The sequence below is a fragment of the Microcebus murinus genome, chromosome 8 (assembly GCF_040939455.1).
Source record: "Microcebus murinus isolate Inina chromosome 8, M.murinus_Inina_mat1.0, whole genome shotgun sequence".
In the NCBI taxonomy this organism is placed as follows: domain Eukaryota; kingdom Metazoa; phylum Chordata; class Mammalia; order Primates; family Cheirogaleidae; genus Microcebus; species Microcebus murinus.
Window position 1 is genome coordinate 76,380,890 of NC_134111.1, and position 25,751 is coordinate 76,406,640.

Here is a 25,751-nt window from a genome sequence, read left to right on the forward strand (position 1 = left end):
TCTTTCTATTTATAGTAGAGACGGGGTCTCGCTCTTGCTCAGGCTGGTTTTGAACTCCTGACCTTGAGCAATCCGCCCGCCTCGGCCTCCCAGAGAGCTAGGATTACAGGCGTGAGCCACCGCGCCCGGCCTCTCAGGCTGGTTTTGAACTGCTAAGCTCAAACAATCTGCCCACCTCGGCCTCTCAGAACATTATGTCTGGAAGAATGGGAAGCATCTTGAATGTTTTTTAAATTACAAATGCATGAAAAAGGCAAATGATGAGGAAACTGTTTTTAAAGCTTTATATTTAAAAAGCAAGATTTATGTTAGATTTCTTACCAAATACTTATTTTTTTTCTTAAGGTTAAAATAGATATTATTATAAAGCTTGTGATTTATCACTTTTTAGGTAAACATGTATAGTTAAGTCTAAAATGACCTACTTTCAGATATGTTCCAGAAAAGAATTATGGTATTTTATAGCCAAAAATGATCTCATAAATCCAGTATTTTCAATGTAATGTATAATAACTGAGTCCTTGAGATTATGTGTCTTATTCAAGACCAAATGAGACAGTAGCAGAACTAGAATAATAACTCAAATGCCCTTATCCTTTTTTGTATCCACAGTGTTTCTAAGAAACCTCACTTGTGGCTTTAGTGATAGGTTTTGCCCAAAACAGTCAACCACAGTCTCAGCAAATAACTAGTTGAATTTATTTTCTGAATCTCACAAAGATTAGTCTGTGATCAATTGTTTTATTTTTAATGTGACCTCCTTTTTCTTGAGCTCTCCTGTGATACTTTCAGTGTATAGGTGAATATTAAGTTTAGTTGCCTCAGTTATTTCCAGTTAGCCTATATATAGGTTGTCTAGACAGATGAAATAACAACTTGACCATTTTAAATGTCATGTTATCGAGAACTGAAGCTAGTATTAATAAATGTTAAACTATTAAAAGGAACAGTGTTTTAGGATTGGTTGGTTTCAAGTGACAGAAACTGAATTTGAATAAGCTTAAACAACAAAAATGTGAACTTATTCATTAAGCCGTGTGAAGAAGTAGGAATGATTGGAATTGAGGACTTAAACACCTTTAGAGCTCTGTAAGTCATTTCTGCTTCTTTCTGCATGTTGGCTTCATCTTTTCAAATACTGTCAGATATCCTTACATGTATTTCAGGCCTTATTTATTAATAGCTTTGAGGTAAGAGGATGAAGGAATTCTTTGTTCTAGAATCAGTTTGAAAAATCCAGGGGAGGGTTCTGTGTCATGGTCCTGTCTTTTGTACAAAATCACTGTGGCCTAAAGTGGGCAAAAGTATTGGAGTAGGCCCAGGGTAGGTCAGACCCTGGGATATGAAGAGAAGGCATCATTTCTTTTTCCTTTTTTATTTTTTTTTTGAAGACAGGTTCTCTTTCTGTTGCCTGGGCTACAGTGCAATGGCGTCATCATAGCTCACTGCAACCTCAAACTCCTGGGTTCAGGGGATCCTCCTGCCTTAGCTGCTCGAGTAGCTGGGACTATGGGCATGCAGCACCATGCCTAGCTAATTTTTTCTATTTTTGGTAGAGATGGGGTCTCATTTTTGCTCAGGCTGGTCTCGAACTCTTGAGCTCAAGTGATCCTCCTGCCTCAGTCTCCCAAAATGCTAGGATTACGGATGTGAGCCACCACGCTGGCACTGGCATGTTTTTCCTTTTTAATCTAGATGTAGAGAATGCTTCTGAGACAAACGTGATCCACTGTGACAGGTTAAATAAAGTTTCCCTTAAAAGTCACCATGAGTCTTTTTATATATACCTTTATATTTCCCTTCTTTCTTTTTTTTTTTTTTTTGGAGACAGAGTCTTACTCTGTTGCCCAGGCTAGAGTGCCATGGTGTCAGCCTAGCTCACAGCAACCTCAAATTCCAGGGCTCAAGCAATCCTTCTGCCTCAGCCTCCCAAGTAGCTGGGACTACAGGCATGCGCCCCCATGCCCGACTGATTTTTTCTTCCTTCCTTCCTTCCTTCCTTCCTTCCTTCCTTCCTTCCTTCCTTCCTTCCTTCCTTCCTTCCTTCCTTCCTTCCTTCCTTCCTTCCTTCCTTCCTTCCTTCCCTCCCTCCCTCCCTCCCTCCCTCCCTCCCTCCCTCCCTCCCTCCCTCCCTCCCTCCCTCCCTCCCTCCCTCTTTCTCTCCCTCTTTCTCTCCCTCTTTCTCTCCCTCTTTCTCTCCCTCTTTCTCTCCCTCTTTCTCTCCCTCTTTCTCTCCCTCTTTCTCTCTCTCTTTCTCTCTCTCTTTCTCTCTCTCTTTCTCTCTCTCTTTCTCTCTCTCTCTCTCTCTCTCTCTCTCTCTCTCTCTCTCTCTCTTTCTTTCTTTCTTTCTTTTCTCTCCTTCCCCTTCCTTTGTATATATATTTTTAGTTGGTCAATTAATTTCTTTCTATTTTTAGTAGAGACGAAGTCTTACTCAGGCTGGTTTTGAACTTTTGACCTTGAGCGATCCTACAGCCTCAGCCTTCCAGAGTGCTAGGATTACAGGTGTGAGCCACTGCCCCCGGCCTAATTTTTTCTATATATATTAGTTGGCCAATTAATTTCTATTTTTAGTAGAGACAGGGTCTCTCTCTTGCTCAGACTGGTTTCAAACTTCTGATCTTGAGCAATCCTACAGCCTTGGCCTCCCAGAGTGCTAGGATTACAAGTGTGAGCCACCATACCTGGCCGCATTTCCCTTATTTCTGTATGAACTTATAGCATCTTCTAATTTCGAAGTTGAGAGGTGAGTTTTCACTTACCGCATTTTCACCTCTTATGAGAGGTGTTATGACATGTTAATTATATCAGTGAAAGTATCTCCAAATCACATTATGAGGAAGAAAACCCTCTTGGGTAGGTTCTTATAACTTGTATGTCATAAGCAGTTTTATTTCTATTAATAATTTGTGGTTCTTGTTGAGGGGTGGTGTGTGTATGGGGAGTGGACATGGAAAGCATCTTATTACTTTGGGCCTTTTAAATCCCTATTGACTGAAATTCTTTTTTTTTTTTTTTTTCTTTCTCTTTTTTCCCAAGAGACAAGGTCTTGCTTTGTCATCCAGGCTGCAGTACAGTGGCATGATTATAGCTCATGGCAACTTCAAACTCCTGGGCTCAAGCGATCCTCCTGCGTCTACCTCCTACAGGAATGCGCCACCATATCCAGCTAATTTTAAAATTTTTTTGTTGAGATGAGGTCTTGCTATGTTGCTCAGGCTTGTCTTGAACTCCTGGCCTCAAGCAGTCTTCCCACCTCAGCCTCCCAGAGTGCTAGGATTACAAGTGTGAGCCACCATGCCTGGCCTCGATTGTGATTTTTAAAAAGCTTTCTATGAGACCAGCCTGAGCAAGAGTGAGACCCCATCTCTACTAAAAATAGAAAGAAATTATATGAACAACTAAAAATATACAGAAAAAATTAGCCGGGCATGGTGGCGCATGCCTGTAGTCCCAGGTACTTGGGAGGCTGAGGCAGGAGGATCGCTTGAGGTTGCTGTGAGCTAGGCTGATGCCAGGGAACTCTAGCCCAGGCAACAGAGTCGAGGCGCTGTCTCAGAAAAATAAAAAAATAAAAAGCTGTGTTAATAATTGACCTGCAAAAATTTGTGTTTTAATTTACTTTTATTTAGTTATTGGTATACTAATTAACAGCTGACACCAGGTTTTTGGTGCTTGGCAAATGTTTTTATGTTTTACCTTATTTAATTTTAGCAATCTCTTGAAATACTACTCTCATCTTTATTTTAGAAGTAAGAAAACAGGCTTGTGGTTAGCTTCTTAAACTTTAATGTGCATATGAACCACACAGATGTATTGTTAAAATGCAGATTCTAAATCAGTAATTTTGGGTTGGGCTCAAGGTTCTGCATTTCAAAAAAGCAGATTCCAGATGATGCTGATGAAGTTAGTCAAAAAACTACAGTTTGAGAGGCAAATGCTTATTATAGAAGTTTAAAAACTTGCACAAGGTAACACATCTAGAAAGTGGCAGAGTCTGTGTTTCCAGACTTTCAGTGTGAAACTGCTATGCAAGTGAGGTTGAATTTTATTTCTTGTTTATTACTCATTTTAATTTTTCTTTCATGAATTTCCTGATGTATTCCTTGCTTTACCTTTGTGTTTTTCTTTTGGATTGACGTCTTTCACTTTATTTGTTGTAGGATTTTTTTTTTTTTTTCGGCATATTATGGGGGTACAGATTTTAAGGTTTCAATAAATGCCCATTTCCCCCCCCCCCACAAGTCTGAGTTTCCAGCATGACCATCCCCCAGATGGTGCACATCTTACTCATTATGTATGTATATACCCGCCCCCCCCGCCCCCCTGCTCAATACCCTATTACTGTAGTACCTATGTGTCCACTTAGGTGCTACTCAGTTAATACCAGTTTGCTGGTGAGTATATGTGGTGCTTGTTTTTCCATTCTTGGAATACTTCACTTAGTAGTATGGGTTCCAGCTCTAACCAGGAAAATATAAGATGTGCTATATCACCGTTGTTTCTTAGAGCTGAATAAGTACTCCATGGTATACATATACCACATTTTATTAATCCATTCTTGGATTGATGGGCACTTGGGCTGTTTCCACAGCCTTGCAATTATGAATTGTGCTGCTATAAACATTCGAGTGCAGGTGTCTTTTTGTAGAGTGTCATTGGATCTTTTGGGTAGATGTTTTTAATAGATTAGTAGTTAGACCAGTTTTAGGTTTACAGAAAGATGAAAAAATAGAGAACTCCCGCCATTGCCTCTATTATTAGCATCTTGCATTAGTGTGGCACATTTGGTAAAATTGAGCCAGTATTGATGCATTATTATGAAATATTTATATTATTATTAAATGAAGTCCATAGTTTACATTAGGGTTCACTTACAGTTTCATACAGAATAGTTTCATTGTCCTAAAAATTCCCGTGTGCTCCAGCTATTCACCACCACTCCCCTAAACCCCTAACAATCACTGATCTTTTTTATTATTTCCATAGTTTTGCCTTTTCCAGAATGTCCTATATTTGGAATCATACAATATATGGTCTTTTCAGATTGGCTTCTTTCAGTTAGCAGTATGCATCTAAGGTTCCTCCATGTTTTTTTTAATGGCTTATTAACATATTTATTTTTAGTGCTGAATAATATTCCATTGTATGACATACCACAGTTTATCCATTTACAAATTTATTTATTTATTTTTTTAAGCATCAGTTTGCTGAAATGCCATTAACCTATTGAAGGACATCTTTGTTGCTTCTAAGTTTGGCAATTATGAATAAAGCTCCTGGCCTCAAGTGATCCTCCTGCCTCAGCTTCCCAAAGTGCTAGGATTACAGGCATGCCCAGCTAATTTATGTCTTTAACTATTGGATGCTTTTTTTTCCCCTTACATTTTGAAGCTTAATTTTATAATTTAAAAATTTTATAATATAGCACAAGAAAGATAGTTGTCTTTCTTGAACATTGCTGTATATTTAGAAAACTTTATCCATCTAGAGATCAGATAATAAAAGAAGCTCTCATTTATTGAGCTCTGCCATTGTGTCAGGTTTTGTGCTATAAATTCTTGGCATATATAATCTCTTGCAGTACTTGTTTTTCACTGTCTGAGTTAACAGTATCTTCATCATTATCTTTTGTATCCCCAAACCCCCTCTGTTCTCTTCATTCTCATATGATTACCTTGCCTCATACTTCATAAACTGTACCATATGAATATATTATTTAATCAGTCTCATGCTTTTTTCTCTTTCACCATCACTAAGTCAATGAACAACCTTGTCTGTTTCTTATTTGATTTTTGTTTTAAGATAAAGTTATAAATAGAAATTATAAAAATTGAGACTAAAAATATTGAAACCCTTGTGGTAGAGGTATTTTTTTAAGAGTGTTCTTAGTGCCTAGTAAAACCAGAAAGTAGTGTTTCATAGTGTCAGACTTGGGTGTATCAGAATGCTGCTTTTTCAGTCATATGCTGAAGTGGTTCTAGAATTGCTGTATTGGGGAATTTTAGGGGTAGCTCTAAATTTGAAAATGTATTTTCTTTTTTTTGAGACGGAGTCTCTGTTGCCCGGGCTAGAGTGCCATGGTGTCAACCTAGCTCAACAGCAACCTCAAACTCCTGGGCTCAAGCGATCCTCCTGCTTCAGCTTCCCAAGTAGCTGGGACTACAGGCATGTGCCACCATGTCCGGCTAATTTTTTTCTATATATATTTTTAGCTGGCCAGTTAATTTCTTTCTATTTATAGTAGAGACAGGGTCTTGCTCTTGCTGAGGCTGGTCTTGAACTCCTGAGCTCAAATGATCCGCCCGCCTCAGCCTACTAGAGTACTAGGATTACAGGCGTGAGCCACTGCACCTGGCCTGAAAATGTATTTTCTTGAACACTAATTGAATGCCTATGGATGTAGCATCCCTCTCCAAGATGCTGTTTGGCTATGGCTTGGGGGTAAAATTAATGGCCAAGAAAAAATTATTTGGATTTATTAATAAGTTCTAATTCCAGTGTTGTAATGTAATGACTTAGAAGCCAAGAAGAATGAGCTTTTTACAAATTAAAAAATTTACGTATATAGTTTATACAGCGAGATTATTATATATAAAATGTTTTACCTATAAAAAATTGTAGGCCGGGCGCGGTGGCTCACGCCTGTAATCCTAGCACTCTGGGAGGCTGAGGCGGGCAGATTGCTCGAGGTCAGGAGTTTGAAACCAGCCTGAGCAAGAGCGAGACCCCGTCTCTACTATAAATAGAAAGAAATTAATTGGCCAACTAATATATATAGAAAAAATTAGCCGGGCATGGTGGCACATGCCTGTAGTTCCAGCTACTCGGGAGGCTGAGGCAGGAGGCTCGCTTGAGCCCAGGAGATTGAGGTTGCTGTGAGCTAGGCTGACGCCATAGCACTCGCTCTAGCCTGGGCAACAAAGTGAAACTCTGTCTCAAAAAAAAAAAAAAAAAAAAAAAAGGTTGTATACCTAGTGTGGACCTGTTGTGGTTATTGGTACAAAGTAACAGTGATGTAGAAATTTTCTGACATTTTCACTTGAAGATTAATAGGGTCCATCCTGAGTAAGAGTAAGACCCCCGTCTCTATAAAAAATAGAAAAAATTAGCTGGGCATGGTGGCACGTGCCTATAGTCCCAGCTACTCGGGAGGCTGAAGCAGGAGGATTACTCGAGCCGGGGAGTTTGAGGTTGCAGTGAGCTATGATGACCCCACTGCACTTTAGCCAGGGTGACAGAGCCAGGCACTATCTCCAAAAGAAAAAAAAAGAAAAGAAAAAAAGATTAACAGGGGATGTGGTTCATTTTTTTACACATTTACTTAAGGCTTGTCATGAAATGGTTTATCTGATGTAAAAGATACATAACAAAACAATCTGTGAGAATTACTTCTGTTTTTCTGAATCATCTGTGTAGTCTGTTAAGAATTCAGTTTTTTTCTTACTTAAAGATCTCTGAACGTTTGACATCATTGATGTTCTCAACATGCCTTCTTTATATTGCACTTCATGTTACCCCTATTTAATCTGCACTACATTTTATTTACCTTATTCACCTTTGTAATTTATGTGAATCTTCTCCTGTAGTAGGTTCTTAAGAGCAGATATGTTTTAAAATTTCTCAGCTCTGAGAATAATGTCTTGTGTATAAATCTTATTCTGTCTTGGCTTCTTTGTCATGACACTATTATAACATTTGTTATATTGAATGAAAATGTAACTTTTTTTTTTTTTTTTTTTTTTTGTAACAGAAGCCACAGCTGGGTGTGTGTTGCTTGTAATTTCAGCTACTGGAGAGGCTGAAGGGAGTAGGATGGCTTGAGCCCAGGAGTTTGAGGCTGCAACAGTGAGCTTTGATCATGCTACTGTATGCAGCCTAGGCGACAGAATGAGACAGCCCTCTCTTTAAAAACAAACAAAATAGTGGCCACATGGTGTAGCGTTGATCCTTACAATTTCTTCCTATCTGTCATTTTTTGTTATTTTTATAGAGAGGATGGTACCAGAATTTTGCCTATTCTGTTAATAAAAATAATTGCTAAGTTGTCTATGAATTTTGTACAAAAATAAATATCATTAATTCTTTCCAGTTCATGGAATGAAGTCTTAATCTGTGGGATCAAGATCCGAAAAAATATCTATCTCCTTCAGGCTACATGTTTTCTGGGACTGTGATCTTTTTTTTTTCTTTTTTTTTTTTTTCAACTATTTTGTAAATGCATGGGACTGTGATCTTAATGCTTATAGGACTGTATTTGCATTTTTTATATTTTTTACTATTTAGATATAAACTGTTGGCCGTGCGCAGTGGCTCACGCCTGTAATCCCAGCACTCTGGGAGGCCGAGGTGGGCGGATTGCTTGAGGTCAGGAGTTTGAAACCAGCCTGAGCAAGAGCGAGACCCTATCTCTACTGTAAATAGAAAGAATTGGCCAACTAATATATACAGAAAAAATTAGCCGGGCATGGTGGTGCATGCCTGTAGTCCCAGCTACTCAGGAGGCTGAGGCAGCAGGATTGCCTGAGCCCAGGAGTTTGAGATTGCTGTGAGCTAGGCTGATGCCACGGCACTTACTCTAGCCTGGGCAACAAAGCTAGCTCTGTCTCAAAAAAAAAAAAAGATAAAAACTGTCATAATATTTCTTAGACTTGATTAATGGACAGAATTTTAATTTTAAATGGAAAGAAAGAACTTGACTTTCTGTGCTGACTTAATTCAGTAAAAATATTTAATGTTCAAATATAAAGTTAGGTATAAACTACTTACGATTAAGGCTAAGGTGATTAAAGTTCTTGTAACAACTATAGATTCAAAATAAATTTCCAAATAAGACAAAAATATGAAATTAATAAAATTTAAATCAAACAGTAGCGTCGTAGATGATATTTTGTCAAAACTCAGTTGTCATTTGAACTTTGAATATGGTGGTGGGTTTACAAACTCTTTTGTTTACTGTTATGGAGTGTGTTATGAACCTGTTTGTACTACAGATGTGCCTGATCTGACTTGTCTCCTTCCTTAAAGCTATTTAAGCAATTGCAAACCCTTTTTAAAAGTTTTCATTTGTACAGTACAGTGTAAATGCATCATTTATATAAGTTTGTCTATTTTATCTCATTAATTTATTCAGCAATTAAAGTACCATGGCTTGGTTCTAACATAGTTGAACCCCAAAGCAGTACTGAGTTTGCTTTATGTTTCTTATTAGTTATCATTTGGTTATTCCATATAATCCAGATTATGTTAATATATTAATTTTATACTTTTGTATATAAATTGTTGTGAAAATAACAAAATACAAAAATTATTGAAGAGAACTGCTGGTTCTTATAGAGTGAACTCCTGTTTGGGAAAAGTTATCTAGCATCATTCATAGTTATTCTTAGATTGATGCCATCTAATTTATAAAAATACTAAAATCTATGGTGCTTATTTGAATAATCTGCTTAGGCTATCCTACTGTGAGAAATTTTGACAAATATCAACTAGAAGAATTGAGATTTATTGCCTTCAGCTATAGGATATTCATGTTAAAAATGTAAAAGTAAGCATTTATAGGTATACTTTATAAGCACAATTTTAATTTTATATAAATATGTGACTTTAATGGCTATATAATTTTTAACATCTTTTATTTGCCTCAACCAACAGTAATGAAATTTGAAAAGGATGTGACTATGTTGAAAGTAACTGTTATGGAATCCTAGAATGTATGCTGCTTTGTAAAAGTATTTGTCTTTGACCAAGTTTGGTGTCATTGCTGTTGTTAATTTAAGCTTTGATAAGACTGATTATTAAGGATTAGAATAGAAAAGGGAAAAAAAAGAGAGTGATTCTTAACTCATTTCAAGTTAAAATGGTGTTATTTGGTTATTTTGTTAACTGTCTCTTCAAAAGAATTTTACTTCCTTTGCTTCCCCCAAGCCTGGGAAAAATTTCTATCTAGGGTTGGTTCTGATTTGTATACTATGTGGAAGAGATTGGGTTATAGTGAATTTTGGACAGTTAATGGTCGATCACTCAAGGAGATCACAATTATATTAAATATATAATTTATAGTTTTAGAAAGTGTTTTTATGTTAATTATCTTATTTGTTGTTTACAATTTATCAGAATGGTTGAATGATGAATTTATCTCCTGCTTCATAATTGAGGAACTGTGATTCTTGTACCAGTTGACATATTGTAGCAAATGATAGTGCTGAGATTAACATAAAAGGTTTCTGGTTCAAAGACTGTGTACTTTCAACTAAATCATGGAGTCTTTCTATAAAACTAGGGCAAGTAGATGTTGTTTGGCAGTTAGTATCGTGTTTCCCCGAAAATAAGACCTACCCATAAAATAAGCTATAGCAGGATTTCTAAACATTTGTGCAATATAAGCCCTACCCCAAAAATAAGACCTAGTGGTGGGCGTGGCTACTCAGCATAGTATCTGCACAACCCATGCATTTCGTCTCGAAGCGGTAAAGAAGACCAGTAACCCTTCTCATCTGCCCCATGAGAGCTCTATTGCTCCACATGAGAGATTGGGGCCAGTGGTTCTAAAGAAAATAGAGTCACAAGAAATTCAGGATGGAATTGGGGTTTGGAGAGTTATGATGATGTTCCAGAAGAAGATGACTTAACTATATTTGAATAAATGTAGATTGTTGTACCGTACTTAAAAAAAATAACACATCCCCTGAAAATAAGCCCTAGGGTGTCTTCTTGAGGAAAAATAAATATAAGACCCTGTCTTATTTTTGAGAAAACACGGTAGCATAGAATATGTAACTTTACCTTTGCTTTGTTCTGTAACCTTGGAAGTAGTCAGTTAACTACTTTTTACTGTCTAGTCTCTATTTTTTCAAGTAGGGTTTATGATTCTTGGCAATTTATATCCCATAGAGTTATAAGACTTAAAATGTTTGGGAAGAAAGGATCTTTTTATTACTTTTAATTTACTGTCATTATCACCACTTTTGTTTATCATTATATTACTTTAATCAGACATTAGGTCATGGCCATATTTCACAGAGCGAAAGGAAGGAGAAATGCAGGAAGGTAGAAAAAAGAATGTCCAGATTTATGCATACAAATCAATGCTACCCTTCCAAGTGATGTATACTTGCTGCCATTATGCAAAATATCCATTGGATCTTCTTTTTCAAATAATAGCTTCAGAGTTTTATTTGTATCTGTACAAAGATTTTTTTGTTCAACATGAAAATATTTGTGCATTCAGTTAATAGTTCAGTTTTGGGTTTACATGATACCAATAATTAGTTTTCAGAACATTTTTGATTTTGTGTAGATGTAGCAACAGAATGATTTTGGTGAGTACTTTTGTAGGTTAGTTTGCTAGAAATGGGTTATCTTTGAACTAATAATCATTGGTTTGTTTTTTCCTTTAGTCAGCAGATAAGCAGCGAGCCCTAGAAGAAACCAAAGCCTACACCACCCAATCTTTAGCAAGTGTCGCCTATCTGATAAACACCTTGGCCAACAATGTCCTGCAGATGCTGGATATCCAGGCATCCCAACTACGAAGGATGGAATCTTCAATTAATCATATTTCACAAGTGAGACCACACTATTTTTCTATTTGCCTATGGCCACCCTTTATAATAAACACAGGTTATCTGTAATGTTGGCAGCCTTTATTATGTGACTTAACTCACATGTATGATTTGGGAAATAGAAAACCAATATTAGGTGGTTGCTTTACTTTTTGTTTTACAGATTTTTTAAAAAAAATTTTAGAATATTACAGAGGTATAAATGTTTTGATTACATGTTTTGCTTTTGTGCAGTTTGAGTCAAAGTTACAGGTGTGCTCATCACTAAGGTAATGTGCATTGTACCTATTAGGTATAAATTTACCCAACCCCTCCTCCCTCTTCCCACCTACTTGGTTTCTATTGAATTTTACTGACATATGTGCACATGTGTGTTGATTAGTTCCAATTTAATAGTGAATACATGTGATGTTTGTTTTTCCATTCTTGTGATACTTTGCTTAGAAGAATGGTCTCTAGTTCCATCCAGGTTGTTACAAAAATTATTAGTTCACCTTTTTTAATGCGTAGTACTCCATAATATACCACGTTTTATTAATCCACTTGTGTTGATGGGCACTTGGGTTGATTCTACATCTTTGCAGTTGTGAGTTGTGCTGCTGTAAACATTCTAGTGCAGATGTTTTCATGATAAAATGACTTTTTTTCCTTTGGGTAAATTCCCAATAGTGGGATTACTGGATCAAATGGTAGGTCTTCTTTTAGTTCTCTGAGTTATCTCCATACTGTTTTCCATAGAGATTGTACTAGTTTGCAGTCCCACAAACAGTATATAAGTGTTTCCTTCTGTCCACATCCACTCCAGCATCTGTTGTTTTGGGACTTTTTGATAAAAGCCATTCTCACTGGGGTTAGGTGATATCTTATTGTGGTTTTGATTTGCATTTCCCTGATGTAGAGATGTTGAGCATTTTTTTATATATTTGTTGGCCATTAGTCTATCTTCTTTTGAAAAGGTTCTGTTCATGTCTTTGACTCACTTTTTTATGGGGTCGTTTGATTTTTTTTTTTCTTGCTGATTTTCTTAAATTCTATATAGACTTTAGCTATCAGCCCTTTATTGGATGTGTAGCATGCGAATATTTTCTTCTATTCTGTAGGTTGTCCGTTTGCTGTCATGATAGTTTCCTAGGCTGTGCAGAAGCTTTTTAATTTGATCAGGTATCATTTATGTTGTTGCTGCGAGTGCCTTTGGGATCTTCTTCATAAATTCCTTGCCTAGGCTGATGTCTATAAGAGTTTTTCCGACATTTTCTTCTAGAGTTCTTAGAGTTTCATGCCTTAGGTTTAAGTCTGTTATCCACTGTGAGTTGATATTTGTGAGAGGTGTGGATCCTGTTTCAGTCTTCTACGTTATCCAATTTTCCCAGCACCATTAATTGAATAGGGATTCTTTCCAACAAAGTATGTTTTTGTCTGCTTTTTCAAAGATTAGGTAGCAATATGAGGATGGTTTTATATCTAGGTTCTGTGTTCTGATCCATAGGGCTATGTCTCTGTTTTAATGTTAGTACCATGCTGTTTTGGTTACTATAGACTTGTAGTATAGCTAGAAGTCTGGTAAAGTGATGCTTCCTGATTTGTTCTTACTGCTTAAGGATGTTTTGGCTATTTGGGGTCTTTTCTGGTTTCATACAAAGTGTAGAAGTATTTTTCCTACGTCTGTGAAAAATGATGTTGGTATTTTAATGGGAATTGCATTGAATCTGTAGATCACTTTGGCTAATATAGACATCTTAACCAGGTTTATTTTCCTGATCTGTGAGCACGATACATGTTTTTCCATCTGTTTACATCCTTTGCTGTTTCCTTCCTCTGTGTTTCCTAGTTCTCCCTGTAGACGTCTTTCACCTCCTTGAATATATTCCTAAGTATTTTATTTTCTTTGTTTCTATTGTGAAAGGTATTGAGTCTTTGATTTGGTTCTCAGCTTGACTGTTGTTGGCTTATATGAATGCTACTGATTTGTGTACTTTGATTTTGTAACCTGAAACTTTGTTGAATTTATTTATCAATTCCAGGAATCTCTTGGCAGAGTCTTTGGAGTTTTCTAGATATAAGATAATATCACCAACCAAAAACAACAGTTTGACCTTTTCTTTCCCCATTTGGATATTCCTTCTTTTGTTTGATTGCTGTGGCTAGGATTTCCAGCACTATGCTGAATAGAAGTGGAGGTAGTGGGCGGCCTTTTCTGGTTACAATTCTAAGAAGGAATGGTTTCAATTTTTCCCCATTCGATATGATGTTGGCTGTGGGTTTGCCATATATGGCTTTTATAATTTTGAGATAATTTCCATCAATGCCTATTTTGTTAAGCATTCTTATAAAAGGGTGCTGAATTTTGTGAAATGCTTTTTCTGTATCTGTTTAGAGGATCATGTGGTATTTGTTTTTACTTTTGTTTATGCGGTAAATTACATTTATAGATTTCCATATGTCGAGCCATCCTTGCATCTCTGATACGAAGCCTACTTGGTTGTGGTGGGTTATTTTTTTGATGTGCAGCTAAATTTGGTTTGCTAGGATTTTATTGAGAATTTTGTATCTATTATCATAAGGGATATTAGTCTGTCATTTTCTTTTTTGTTGTGTTCTTACCTGGCTTTGGTATCAAGCTGATGGCTTTGTTTACTAGCTGGGGAGGATTCCTTCCTTTTTGATGTTATGGGATAATTTCTGCAGTATGGGAAGCAGTTCTTCTTTGAAGGTCTGGTAAAATTTGTGTGCGAAACCATCTGGTATGGGACTTTTTTTTTTGTTGGGAGATTTTTTTTTTTTTGAGACAGAGTCTCGCGCTCTTTCCCAGGCTAGAGTGCTGTGGTGTCAGCTTAGTTCGCAGCAACCTCAAACTCATGGGCTCACATGATCCTCCTGCCTCAGCCTCCCAAGTAGGTAAGACCACAGGTGCCTGCCATCATATCCTGCTACTTTTTTTTTTAAGTTTTTTTTTTTTTTTTGTATATATATATTTTTAGTTGGTCAATTAATTTATTTCTATTTTTGGTAGAGACGGGGTCTCACTCAGGCTGGTTTCGAACTCCTGACCTTGAGCAATCCGCCCGCCTTGGCCTCCCAAAGTGCTAGGATTACAGGCGTGAGCCACCACGCCTGGCCAAGTTTTTTTTTTTTTTAAGAGATGGAGTCTCAGTATGATGCAGGCTGGTCTCAGACTCCGCCTCAAGTGATCCTCCAACCATGGCCTCTCAAAGTGTTGGCATTATAGCCAATGAACCACTGAACACAGCCTCAAATACTCTTTTTAGACGTAAATGATTAGAACGGTTTTAATAAAAAGAATTTTTAAATGTGCAAATTATTGTTTTTGATAAATCTTGAGAGTTCAGGATTCTTTTGAAATTGACTAATCTATTTTTGAGAGTTGAGAGTCTAAAGTTCAGCAAATTTGTATAATGAAACCAAGTATAGTCTAGGCAATCAAATTAGATACAGTAGGTCAAGCATATATTTTTCCTATTTGAAAATTTATCAGACCAATCCAGAAGGATTTGTTATTTTTGATAGTATTTAATCTTTAATCTGAACTTGCCATTATAAGGGTTTCTTCACATCCCATATAAACGTCTATAGATGTATAATTTATTGCTTGTTGTATTGTTGTGTTTAAGTTTTCTTAAAAAAAGAATGAGTTTTAATGAGTGAGAGAGAAATTTTATTTTGGGACATCCTCCTGAAGGAAATAATCAGTGGCATTTTAAATGATGAAATAGATGAACTTGGTTTTCTATAGGAGAGAGGCCTATTCTTGAGGCTCTTAAAGGTTTTACACATTTGAAGTATTGGCAAAGGACCTGAAAAATAAAGTAAAAAGAAAAGAGCAAATATAGAAGAGAAATTAGTATATTAGAGTTTCTAAAAAGAAGGAACTTTTATTAGTTATTAAGAGTAAGTAGGAGAGATGTGGGTAAATGATGACAAGCAGCAAATGGCAATGAAAGATAATCATTTATTTTCTGATTAGAATTATGTAGTTCTTTGGTAGAAAAGGGTAGCAAGTTCAAGGAGCAAGGGAAATACTCTGGATTATAAATGTATGTGTTAATTCTGTTAATAAGAACATTTTCTTTGAGTATCTTATGAATTGGCATTTAATTAATATGGTCTGATTAATGCCATCTTTTTAAAGCTATTTGGATAGAATAAGTAAAAAATAGGATAGAGATTAGTAGGTCAGAAATAGTAAAGTCTACTTTACTATTTTTACAGAGCTGTCAAGAATATGTTGAACCATTTTTATTTGGAGTTGGGTGTCTAGATGGCAATACTTGGAGAGGTTAAGGGAACTACAGTTCTACAGTGCCTGTTAAGTTTATATAAAGTATATCTTAGTATGTCGGATGAGGGGTTGAGTATAGGAGAAATGGACTGATAGAGGCCATGTCTAAGAAAGAAGAGTAATTTAAAAAGATTTATGTATTTCCTAGCATTTGCCAAAAGGATTAAAATTTTTTGATTATGTTGAATGTACAGACAGAATTCTGTATTTAAAAAAATACAGAATTCTGTATTTTAAAAGTCAGTTGAATATCAAAATTATTTCCTCTTTAGACTGGAAGGTTATTCTGTAGTGTAAAAGGAAATGTTTTCTGTTTACAAAGCAAATACTCCAAAGCAAGGGTTGCAAACTTTTTCTATAAAGGACCAGAGGGTAAATATTTTAGATTTTTGTGGGCCACATATGGTCTCATTATTCTTTGTGTGTATGTGTTTTTAACAACTATTTTAAAATGTTAAAACCATTCTTAGCTTGTGGGCCTTATAAAAACACCCTGTGGGCTACCTTTGGCATGTAGCCATAGTTTGCTAGCCCCTGCTTTAAGATATTTTGTTTCCTAAATGTTTGATTCTTAAATTATATTATTATTCTTTGGATTATTATTTAAAATGTTATATGTTTCTATTTATTTATTTATTTTTGAGACAGAGTCTCGCTTTGTTGCCTAGGCTAGAGTGAGTGCCGTGGCGTCAGCCTAGCTCATAGCAACCTCAAACTCCTGGGCTCAAGCAATCCTGCTGCCTCAGCTTCCTGAGTAGCTGGGACTACAGGCATGCACCACCATGCCCGGCTAATTTTGTCTATATATATGTTAGTTGGCCAATTAATTTCTTTCTATTTATAGTAGAGACAGGATCTCGCTCTTGCTTAGGCTGGTTTCGAACTCCTGACCTCAAGCATTCCACCTGCCTCGGCCTCCCAGAGTGCTAGGATTATAGGCGTGAGCCACCGCGCCTGGCCTTAAAATGTTATATGTTGCTAGAGGGAGCCCAGGGGGTTCTTGTCTTAAGACTATATTTTTGTGCAAATTGGGCAAAAATACTGGACTCTGAGAATTTGTAGAGAAGATTGAATTGAAGCAGCAAAGAAATCAAGGTTCAGTCGGATCAGAGCAAAGATAGCATGTTTATTGGAACAGCAGTAGGTGTCAAGAGTTTTTAAGATTGTCTAGTAGAGTTGTTCAGGACTAGTAGACATTAGTTATCTCAGGTATTCAATTTCTTTTCCCATCAGTATCTTTTTTCTGTTTCCCAGGTACAAACCTTGTTACTTTCAGTCTCCTAGTGTTCTCCCTTTTAGTGGAAATGAACACTGAGTTGGATTGGATGGGAAGGGTCAGTCCATCTACATTTTACTCTGGCTCTTCTACAGACTTGTGTGACATTTGACTTCTTTGAACTTTAGTTATCTCATCTGTAAGATTATAGGACTAATTGGATGATTTCTGAGCTGTCTTCCATCTTGAATTCTTTATTTTTCTGAGATTTTCACTAATGAGCTTGATTTATATTTGCTTGTCTTTCTGTTCTATTGGCTCTGCAATCCACCTCAATCTGTGTCCATTGGTTTTAGCCCTCTATTATTTTGGTATAACAGAACTGTTTCCCAGATTACTCTGAATTGGAATCTGAGGATGGGAATTCCATTGACTCTACCAACTATAGGAATAAGGAAGAAATACTTTAACAAAACAAAATAATAATCCATTCTTTCTAAGTGTCAGAAGTTTTGAAAAACAGGGCAGAATTGATTGGGAATGTATAGTATCAGACACTTTTTTTTACTAAAAGGACAGTATAGTATTAAGTAGTTTGTTAATGTATGCATAAAGCAGTATTAAAATAGGTTCGTAATGTGGATTACCTTACGTGTTTGGAGATAAATTTTAAGGAAATTCTGTCTAGCTTTGTTGCTGTTACCCTGTCAATTCTTTTTTTTTTTGAGACAGAGTCTTACTTTGTTGCCCAGGCTAGAGTGAGTGCAGTGGCGTCAACCTAGCTCACAGCAACCTCAAACTCCTGGGCTCATGCGATCCTCCTTCCTCAGCCTCCCGAGTAGCTGGGACTACAGGCATGCGCCACCATGCCTGGCTAATTTTTTGTATATATATATTTGAGTTGGTCAGTTAATTTCTTTCTATTTTTAGTAGAGACAAGGTCTCGCTCATGCTGGTTTTGAACTTCTGACCATGAGCGATCCTGCCGCCTCGGCCTCCCAGAGTGCTAGGATTACAGGTGTGGGCCACGGCTCCCAGCCTGCTGTCAATTCTTATAAGTGAAAAAATTTACAGAACATTATTCAAACTAAAATTCTTATATATTTGTAAACTAAAATTCTTTTGAACCAGGCCCATCTTTTCTTCTCAGATAGTAAAACCAGTTAGTACCATCTGTATTCAAATTCATCGTGTCTTAAAATAAAAGATTGAGAGGTCAAAAGGCAACATAAAGAACTTTAAAAAGTAGTGCTCATCCTACCTTCCCAAGAGATGACTGGGACTTACTGGGCCAGGCATTGAATTAGTTTAGCAGGTAGCAAGTAAAAGAGATAGAAAAATATGATTGTAAAATAATAATGAAGATTGAAAGTAATTTTTCTCAAGAGTTGGGTACTGAAAGGCAGTGGCAGGTCTAAACCCTGAAGAACTCAACATACAGGATAATTTTTGTTTAAAGGTTTTATATGTATAGCCTTGCTTAAAAATTCCCAATTTTAAATAAAGGAAATACCTCTGAAGTTATTATATGTAATTATGCACACAAAGTGGAATTTATATACTTTCTAATTAATTACCTATATATAGTTTTTATGCTACTTTATATAAAATAACTGAAAATTACCCATTTAGTTTTAGTGACTAATTTGTTTTATGAATAATACATAACTTGAAGGATATTTATAATTTGTTTATTTGAAATATTAACTTATTAACAAAAAAGACATTGAAAAACACCCAATTTAGTTAATCCACTGTAACTGTTTGATTGCAGATGTTTCCCCACACTGATGGGCAGCTAACTGAGGTAGTGCTATCCACTACAGTCAACTCTCAATTATCTGTGGTAATGGGAAACAACAATGCATGGGTAATTCTAAAACGGAATATTTTATACAGTATGCTCCTGTCATCTGCTGGGTCCTGAGCATGTGATTGGGTTCATGAGGGAGAGGTGGGAGTGGAGTTCAGGCTTGCAGAGGGGCTTGGAGTCAGTATGATTATCTCAAGGCAATACGAGGTATCCTGTAGGAACCTGGGTTTGGCATTATCTGGCTGAAGTGTCATGGGGGAAGCCTGCAGCATGCAAGACCAGCTTGGCAAAATCAGTGAGAAGGATAGGGAAATTAATTAGTAAGGAACCATGGGAGAAGAGATGTTTAAGCCCTGCACAATTGCAGTGATATTCCTTGGTGTGGTTTTTTTTTTTAGGTGAACAGGATCTGTAGCAAACAATAATACTATTGATAGCAGTGTACTTGTGTTAGTTTTGGTCTACTTTGCTAAGGGAACACATTTTTCGCTTGTCACAGGTGAGTGTCGTTATTGAGGCCTCTTCTTAATAAGTTTATTATTATAAAACTAGTAACTTTAGAAACCTAGGATAAATTGGAAATGTTTTCTTACTATTAAAATTCTTCCTAAATATGTGTTTAACAGTAGTTAGAACATTTAATGAATTTCAGCAGTATAATATGAAAGAATATTATGGGGACACTTTTCAGTTAGCAATGATTGTGCCTCACTCACATAAGCTCATTCATTGACTATGATACTGGCACTGCACAAGTTGAAAGAATATTATGAAGACAATGGCAGTAATAATTGCTGAAAGTTGTGAATTTAATAGAGGAAAACCATATATATTTTTTAAAATACATTATGTACATTAAAGAGCTTAAATTTCTTTTAAAACTGATGATTGGTTATAAGTTGATGAATGTTGAAGCTGGGCAATAGGTATGAGAGAGTGTTTATCATATCATTTTTTTAAAAAGTTAATGACTCCCAATATCTATACTTAGGGAATCATTAGAAGTATTAGCCTTATATCAGCTCTTGTGAAAAGTTTGGAAACAGTTGCTATTTGAGAGTGAGTAATGTAACAGACCAGCTAACTATAGTCCATTCTCTAGAGATCATTGGTTCTCAACCCGGGTAATTTTTACCCCAAGGGGACATTGGGCAATGTCAGACATTTTTGGTTGTCAAAACTTGGGGTGGGGGAGTGCTACAGTTATCTACTCGGATGCTTCTCTATATCTTGCAATGCTCAGGACAGTCCCCCCCAACAAAGAATTACTGGACTCAAAATATCAGTAGTGTCATTGTTGAATAACTCTGCTTTAACTTTTCTAAGATGTAAGCATTCTTTTATAGTAGACCGCTAGAAACATTATATAGCCAAACTAAATTATTTTAACTTTCCATAGATGTACATTTTCAAGAGTTATGTTTTAAATATATACCTTCAGTTTTTATTGAAATTTGATGTAAGATGCTACAAAGAACATGATTTTTTTTTCTTCATATGTTTCCACTTTGCCTTCTCTCCCAGGAAGCTTAGAGCTAAATTTTATGCTCTGTTGTAACAACTGTGCATTATTTAGGCTTACAGTTCTATTGTATTTTTCTTTGCTATTGGTCTTCTTTTTATCCGTAATGTTATAATGGTCTATAGGTTTGGGCTGTGTGTATATTTATGTGCATATGAAGAGAACATACAGATAATATGTAAATGTCCCCAATCTCTAGACCAATTCTCATCTCTGTATGATGAAATGAACATATTTCTAATTTATATTTTAATGCTTTTTAAAAAAGTTATATTTTAAAACAATCTTAAAATATGTGCCTGTTATGAAAATACTATATATTAGTGCAATAATTGCAAAGTTGCTTCCCACTTTTCATTCTCCAAGGGTTTATTAATTTTTCTAGCATGAACATTTGAAATTGAAATTCCAGTTTGCTGTAAGGTTGAGATTCTGTTATGGTTGATCAGGTTTGCCTGTAGTCCCAGCTACTGGGGGAGGGTGAAGCAGGAGGATCGCTTGAGCCCAGGAGTTTGAGGTTGCTGTGAGCTAGACTGATGCCACAGCTCTCACTGTAGCCTGGGCAACAAAGTGAGACTCTGTCTCAAAAAAAAAAAAAAAAAAAAAAAAGAATTGACAGGATTCTTTGGTTTCATTTCTGAATAAGTGAAGTACATTTCTAAAAACTGAGGAGAATAAAAATAATGTCTTAAGAGGATTACATTCTCTGATAAACCTTTTATTGGTCTGACAAAGACCAGTTATACAAAAAAAGGCCATATTTTGTTTTTTTAATTTTGAAGCATACTTGAAAAGTATGAAATAATTTTCCATATTTTTAATGATTCAGGATGACTCATTAAACTTTATTCAAAATGTGATTAATTTCCATTTCTCTAGAGTTAAAAATTAGATAAATTTTAATATCATAACTAATATGCAAACTTCTCTTTTCTATTAAAGCTCTCCCAAGCAATTGAAAAGGAAAGCAGTTCTCATAATTTACCTAACCTGCACAGAAAAAGTTCAGACACAGTTTTTTCTTAAAAAGAAATGCTTAAAATGATAATTTTACTATCATGTTTAGTTTTTAGTTTGATGCTTCATTTAGACACTTATTAGCTCTGCAACATATAGATCCTGTTTTTAAGATCTCTTGGTTGTAGAGAAATAAGGCACTTAGAATTTGTTTCAAGTTTACCTCATATTTTAGGCAATCTAGAAGGATGAATGATCAGCTTTCAGATTTCTTACGGTGGTATTTAATAATGTCATGATTGGTTATCATCTTTCCTTCTCATAGTTATTACCAGGTTTTTCTTTTAGAAATGGAAATTTGAGGCTGGGTGCGTTATCTCAAGCCTGTAATCCTAGCACTTTGGGAGGCTGAGGCGAGCGGATTGCTTGAGGTCAGGAGTTGGAAACCAGCCTGAGCAAGAGCGAGACCCTGTCTGTACTAAAAACCAGAAACAAATTAATTGGCCAACTAAAAATATATAGAAAAAATTAGTTGAGCATGGTGGCACATGCCTGTAGTCCCAGCTACTCAGGAGGCTGAGGCAGAAAGATCGCTTGAGCCCAGGAATTTGAGGTTGCTGTGAGGTAGGCTGATGCTATGGCAACAGAGCGAGGCTGTCTCAGTAGACAGACAGACAGACAGGTAGGTAGGAAGGAAGGAAGAAATTTGAAGTAGGACTGGGGAGGAGTTAGCAAAAAAGTATGTCTGTTAATTGCTACTTGAGCCAGGAATGGTAGTAAGAGAGATGAACAATTTTAGTGAAGTGTTTATCAAACTCTTTTGACTGTAACCCACAGGAAAAAAATGTTACATTGTATTCAGTACACAATTAATGTATATACTTATGCACACAACAGATGTTTCAAGAAACAATACTGTATTTGAAATAATTGCTACTCATATACCACTAAATTTTAACTTGCACTTTAAAAATACTGCTTTTAGTGTATTAATTACCTGTGTATGTGAAGAAATTCACCTTTTGTTGGCAATTAGAAAACTGTAAGAACACATTGTCATTCTGTACTAAATTATGTCCTATGTGCACATTTAGTGAATGAATATAAATGAATGAAATAGTTTATAAACATTGTGTCATGATAAAATATAAGCAGCTTGGCCCAAGCAAACTTAAGTTTTTTGTCAAAAATTACTCTCATTTTTAACATTATAGTTATATTTTGGCCCTCTTTATTTTTTTTATAAAAAGATGTTTAAACACTAATAGAAATTACACTAATAGGTTATTTTTTAAATGTAGCCAGATTAATCATTAGGGCTTTCTTAATCATCATGTTAGGCTAAATCTTAATGGAAAGGGAAAAATTAGCATGCTTTAACCTAGGGATTGGCAAACTTGTTGTGAAGAGGTCACCTAATAAATATGTTAGGCTTTGTGGACCATAACATCTCTGTTGCAGCTACTCATCTCTGCCATTGTATTGTAAAAGTAGCAAAAGACAAGTAAGCGTTGCTGTTTTCCAATAAAACGTTACTTATGGAAACAAAAGTTCGATTTTGATACAATTTTCATGTGTCATAGCATTTTTTTCCTTTGGGTTTTTTCCCAACCATTAAAAACCATATACACACATGGAACTAAAATAAAAAAAAAAACAAAAACAAAAAACCATAAACACCACTGTTACCTTGTGAACTGTAAAAATCAGGTTATGGGCCAGATTTGGCCTGTGGGTGAAGGTTTGCCAACATTTTGTTAGCTTAAAAATGGAGAAAGTCAGTAGTCCTGAAAGGAGAAAGTGTAGCAAGCATGGTTGAGAATATGAATAGCAATATTAGATCTCTGAGCACTTATATTTTGATCTTTCTGTGTATCAAAGATATACATTTTTGTGTTGTTTTTATATCATATTTTGCAGACAGTTGATATTCATAAAGAGAAAGTTGCAAGAAGAGAAATTGGTATTTTGACTACCAATAAAAACACTTCAAGAACACATAAGATTATTGCTCCCGCCAACCTTGAACGACCAGTTCGTTATATTAGAAAACCTATTGACTATACAATTCTAGATGATATTGGACATGGAGTAAAGGTATGTGTAATTTTTATCAAGCTTTTTAAACAGTAGTGCATAATAAAACTAACTTTTTAGAAAATTAAGTTTTATCTTTCCTTTCCTAGAGGACCAAGTCTTGGCCCAGTTGTGGTTGTGAAGATTCCTCGCAACTGTAACTGTTTATCTCACTTCTTCCTTTTTCTTAGTGCTATGTTCTCAAGTTTTAAAGAACCATCTTTGAATGAATTACATTTGCTTAACTACTTAAGATAATACCTCATATAGATTGAGTAAATAAGTGTGGGGTAGTCTAATTTTAATGATTTAATGACTGAATAAAAAAATCATTCAGCGTGCTATTAAAATATTCACTTTATCATAAATTTTTCAGCAGACTTTTGGCATTAGTTTTTAAACACAACATACTGAAAAACATGTACTTTGAATTTTTCTAAGATAATTTTATCTGAACATTTTGGATGGGAATAGTGTAGGTAAAAGTAGTGTATGAATGAATATTTCCACTGCTTTTGAGTATTTAGCCATTATATATTTTGGTTATCTTTTAAGATGTTTTCGAGTGCCTAGTTTGTATATACAATACCATAATCAGGCTGGGTGTGGTGGCTCTGCCTGTAATTCTATCACTCTGGGAGGCTGGTGACAGGAGGATCACTGGAGGTTAGGAATTTGAGACCAGCCTAAGCAAGAGAAAGACCCCATCTCTACTCAAAGAAAAATCAGCTGGGTGTTAGGGCATGTGCTTGTAGTCCTAGCTGCTCTGGAGGTTAGGAGGATTGCTTGAGCCCAGGAGTTAGAGGTTGTAGTGAGCTATGTAGTGAGCTATGATGGCGCTGCTGCACTTTAGCCTGGGCGACAGAGCAGCAAGAGTCCACCCCCTTCCCCGAAAAAAGCCACAAAAAACCAGAGGGAAACTCTGGCTCAAAGGAAAAAAGTACTATAAACTAAGGAACAGGTAAGGGTGTGAGGAGTGGAAAAATAAAACCCCCCCAAAAACTAAGGAACATGTAAATTTTATTTAAATCTGTGTTTGTACTTTAACTATTCAGAGCTTTAGCTAAGTGCAGAGTTATTTAAAATTTGCATCTGATCAGTGATTTGGAAGATAATGAATTATCAAATGTGACTTTAAATAAATATACATATATGCCTATATGAAACTGTACGATTCATTTTTTTCCTAATATAAGCATATTTAAATAAAAACAACTCAAACTACAAGGTGTCACCAAAGTCTCCAAACAAAGGTACAATTTTGTAAAATGTTGTAATGAATATTTTATAAATAAAGGTACATTTGGCTACAATTTCTCATTTTCCCTATGTATGGCAACTTTTGGGACACCCTGTATTATGGCTGGAAATCAGTTAAATCTAAATTTAATGTAGATCTAGGTATAAAGAAAATACATGGTATAAATTTAAAAATTTTTTTCTTCTCTGAGTTTTAATATAAGCACTATTATCTAGAATTTGATATTTAATTTTATAATTGATGCCCACATGCATTTAGATTTCTAATTATAGCATGTTAAAATAGGCTGTGTAATTGGATGGTTAATGACTGAAATTTATTCTAACTTGGGAAAATTTATTCAAGGCTAACAACTGCTAATGGAATATTTTAGCATATTGCCAGAATCTAATGCCAAAGACACTGTAAGTGATAAAACATCACATTTGTGTTTGCCCACTTATATAATTAGAAGGTGATTTTCCTCCCCATTCTTTTTTAATCCTCGAAGTAAAATGTTATTCTTTTAGGACTCTGTATGTAGTCCCTTCATTGTTTGGACTTTTAGTGTTTAATAAGGTCACTAATTTGAAGAAATATTTAATAAAATTATATCTTTAAATAAAACAATGTCTTAAATAATTTCATCAAAGAAACTCCTGTTCATGACACATTCTGCTTTAACCACTCTTTCTATGATCTACTGAAACATTATTTTGTTAATGCTGAATGCTTAACTTGTTTTTTGTTTTATTCCTTTCTCTTCACATCTTGAAGTTTCAACTAACCTTTCAATGCTTTTTTTCCTTACCTCTTTTATTTGCTCCATTTATGCATTAAGTGGTTGCTTAGATTTAAGGTAAGAGATTCCAGGGCTTGATTTCCATTCTTTGTCCTTATGTAGAATATTACATATGGGGAGTAAAGAGATATTTGGCACTTGGCCTTTGAAAGCAATGAATAATCTCTCTTTTTTATTTTATTTTTGTCATGCAACTTTGTGATGTCTTCATGTTCTTTGCGGGCAGATATTCTTGTCTATTTTGTTCACTACTCTATCTTTTGT

At 35.6% G+C, this 25,751-nt stretch overlaps 1 protein-coding gene across 29 annotated transcripts in view; it reads left to right on the forward strand.

The window, feature by feature from the left end:
• ABI2 (abl interactor 2) overlaps positions 1 to 25,751 on the forward strand; it is a 106,129-nt gene that overhangs the window by 26,095 nt on the left and 54,283 nt on the right. For 15 of the 29 annotated variants that reach the window (XM_076005839.1, XM_020288263.2, XM_012738920.3 and 12 more), the window contains exons 2-4: positions 11,400 to 11,567; positions 23,290 to 23,466; positions 25,527 to 25,544. In XM_076005839.1, coding sequence (XP_075861954.1) covers positions 11,400 to 11,567; positions 23,290 to 23,466; positions 25,527 to 25,544 — 363 coding nt within the window. The remainder of the gene's footprint in view (positions 1 to 11,399; positions 11,568 to 23,289; positions 23,467 to 25,526; positions 25,545 to 25,751) is intronic. The other 14 variants (XM_012738919.3, XM_012738923.3, XM_020288265.2 and 11 more) reach the window with 1 other exon arrangement.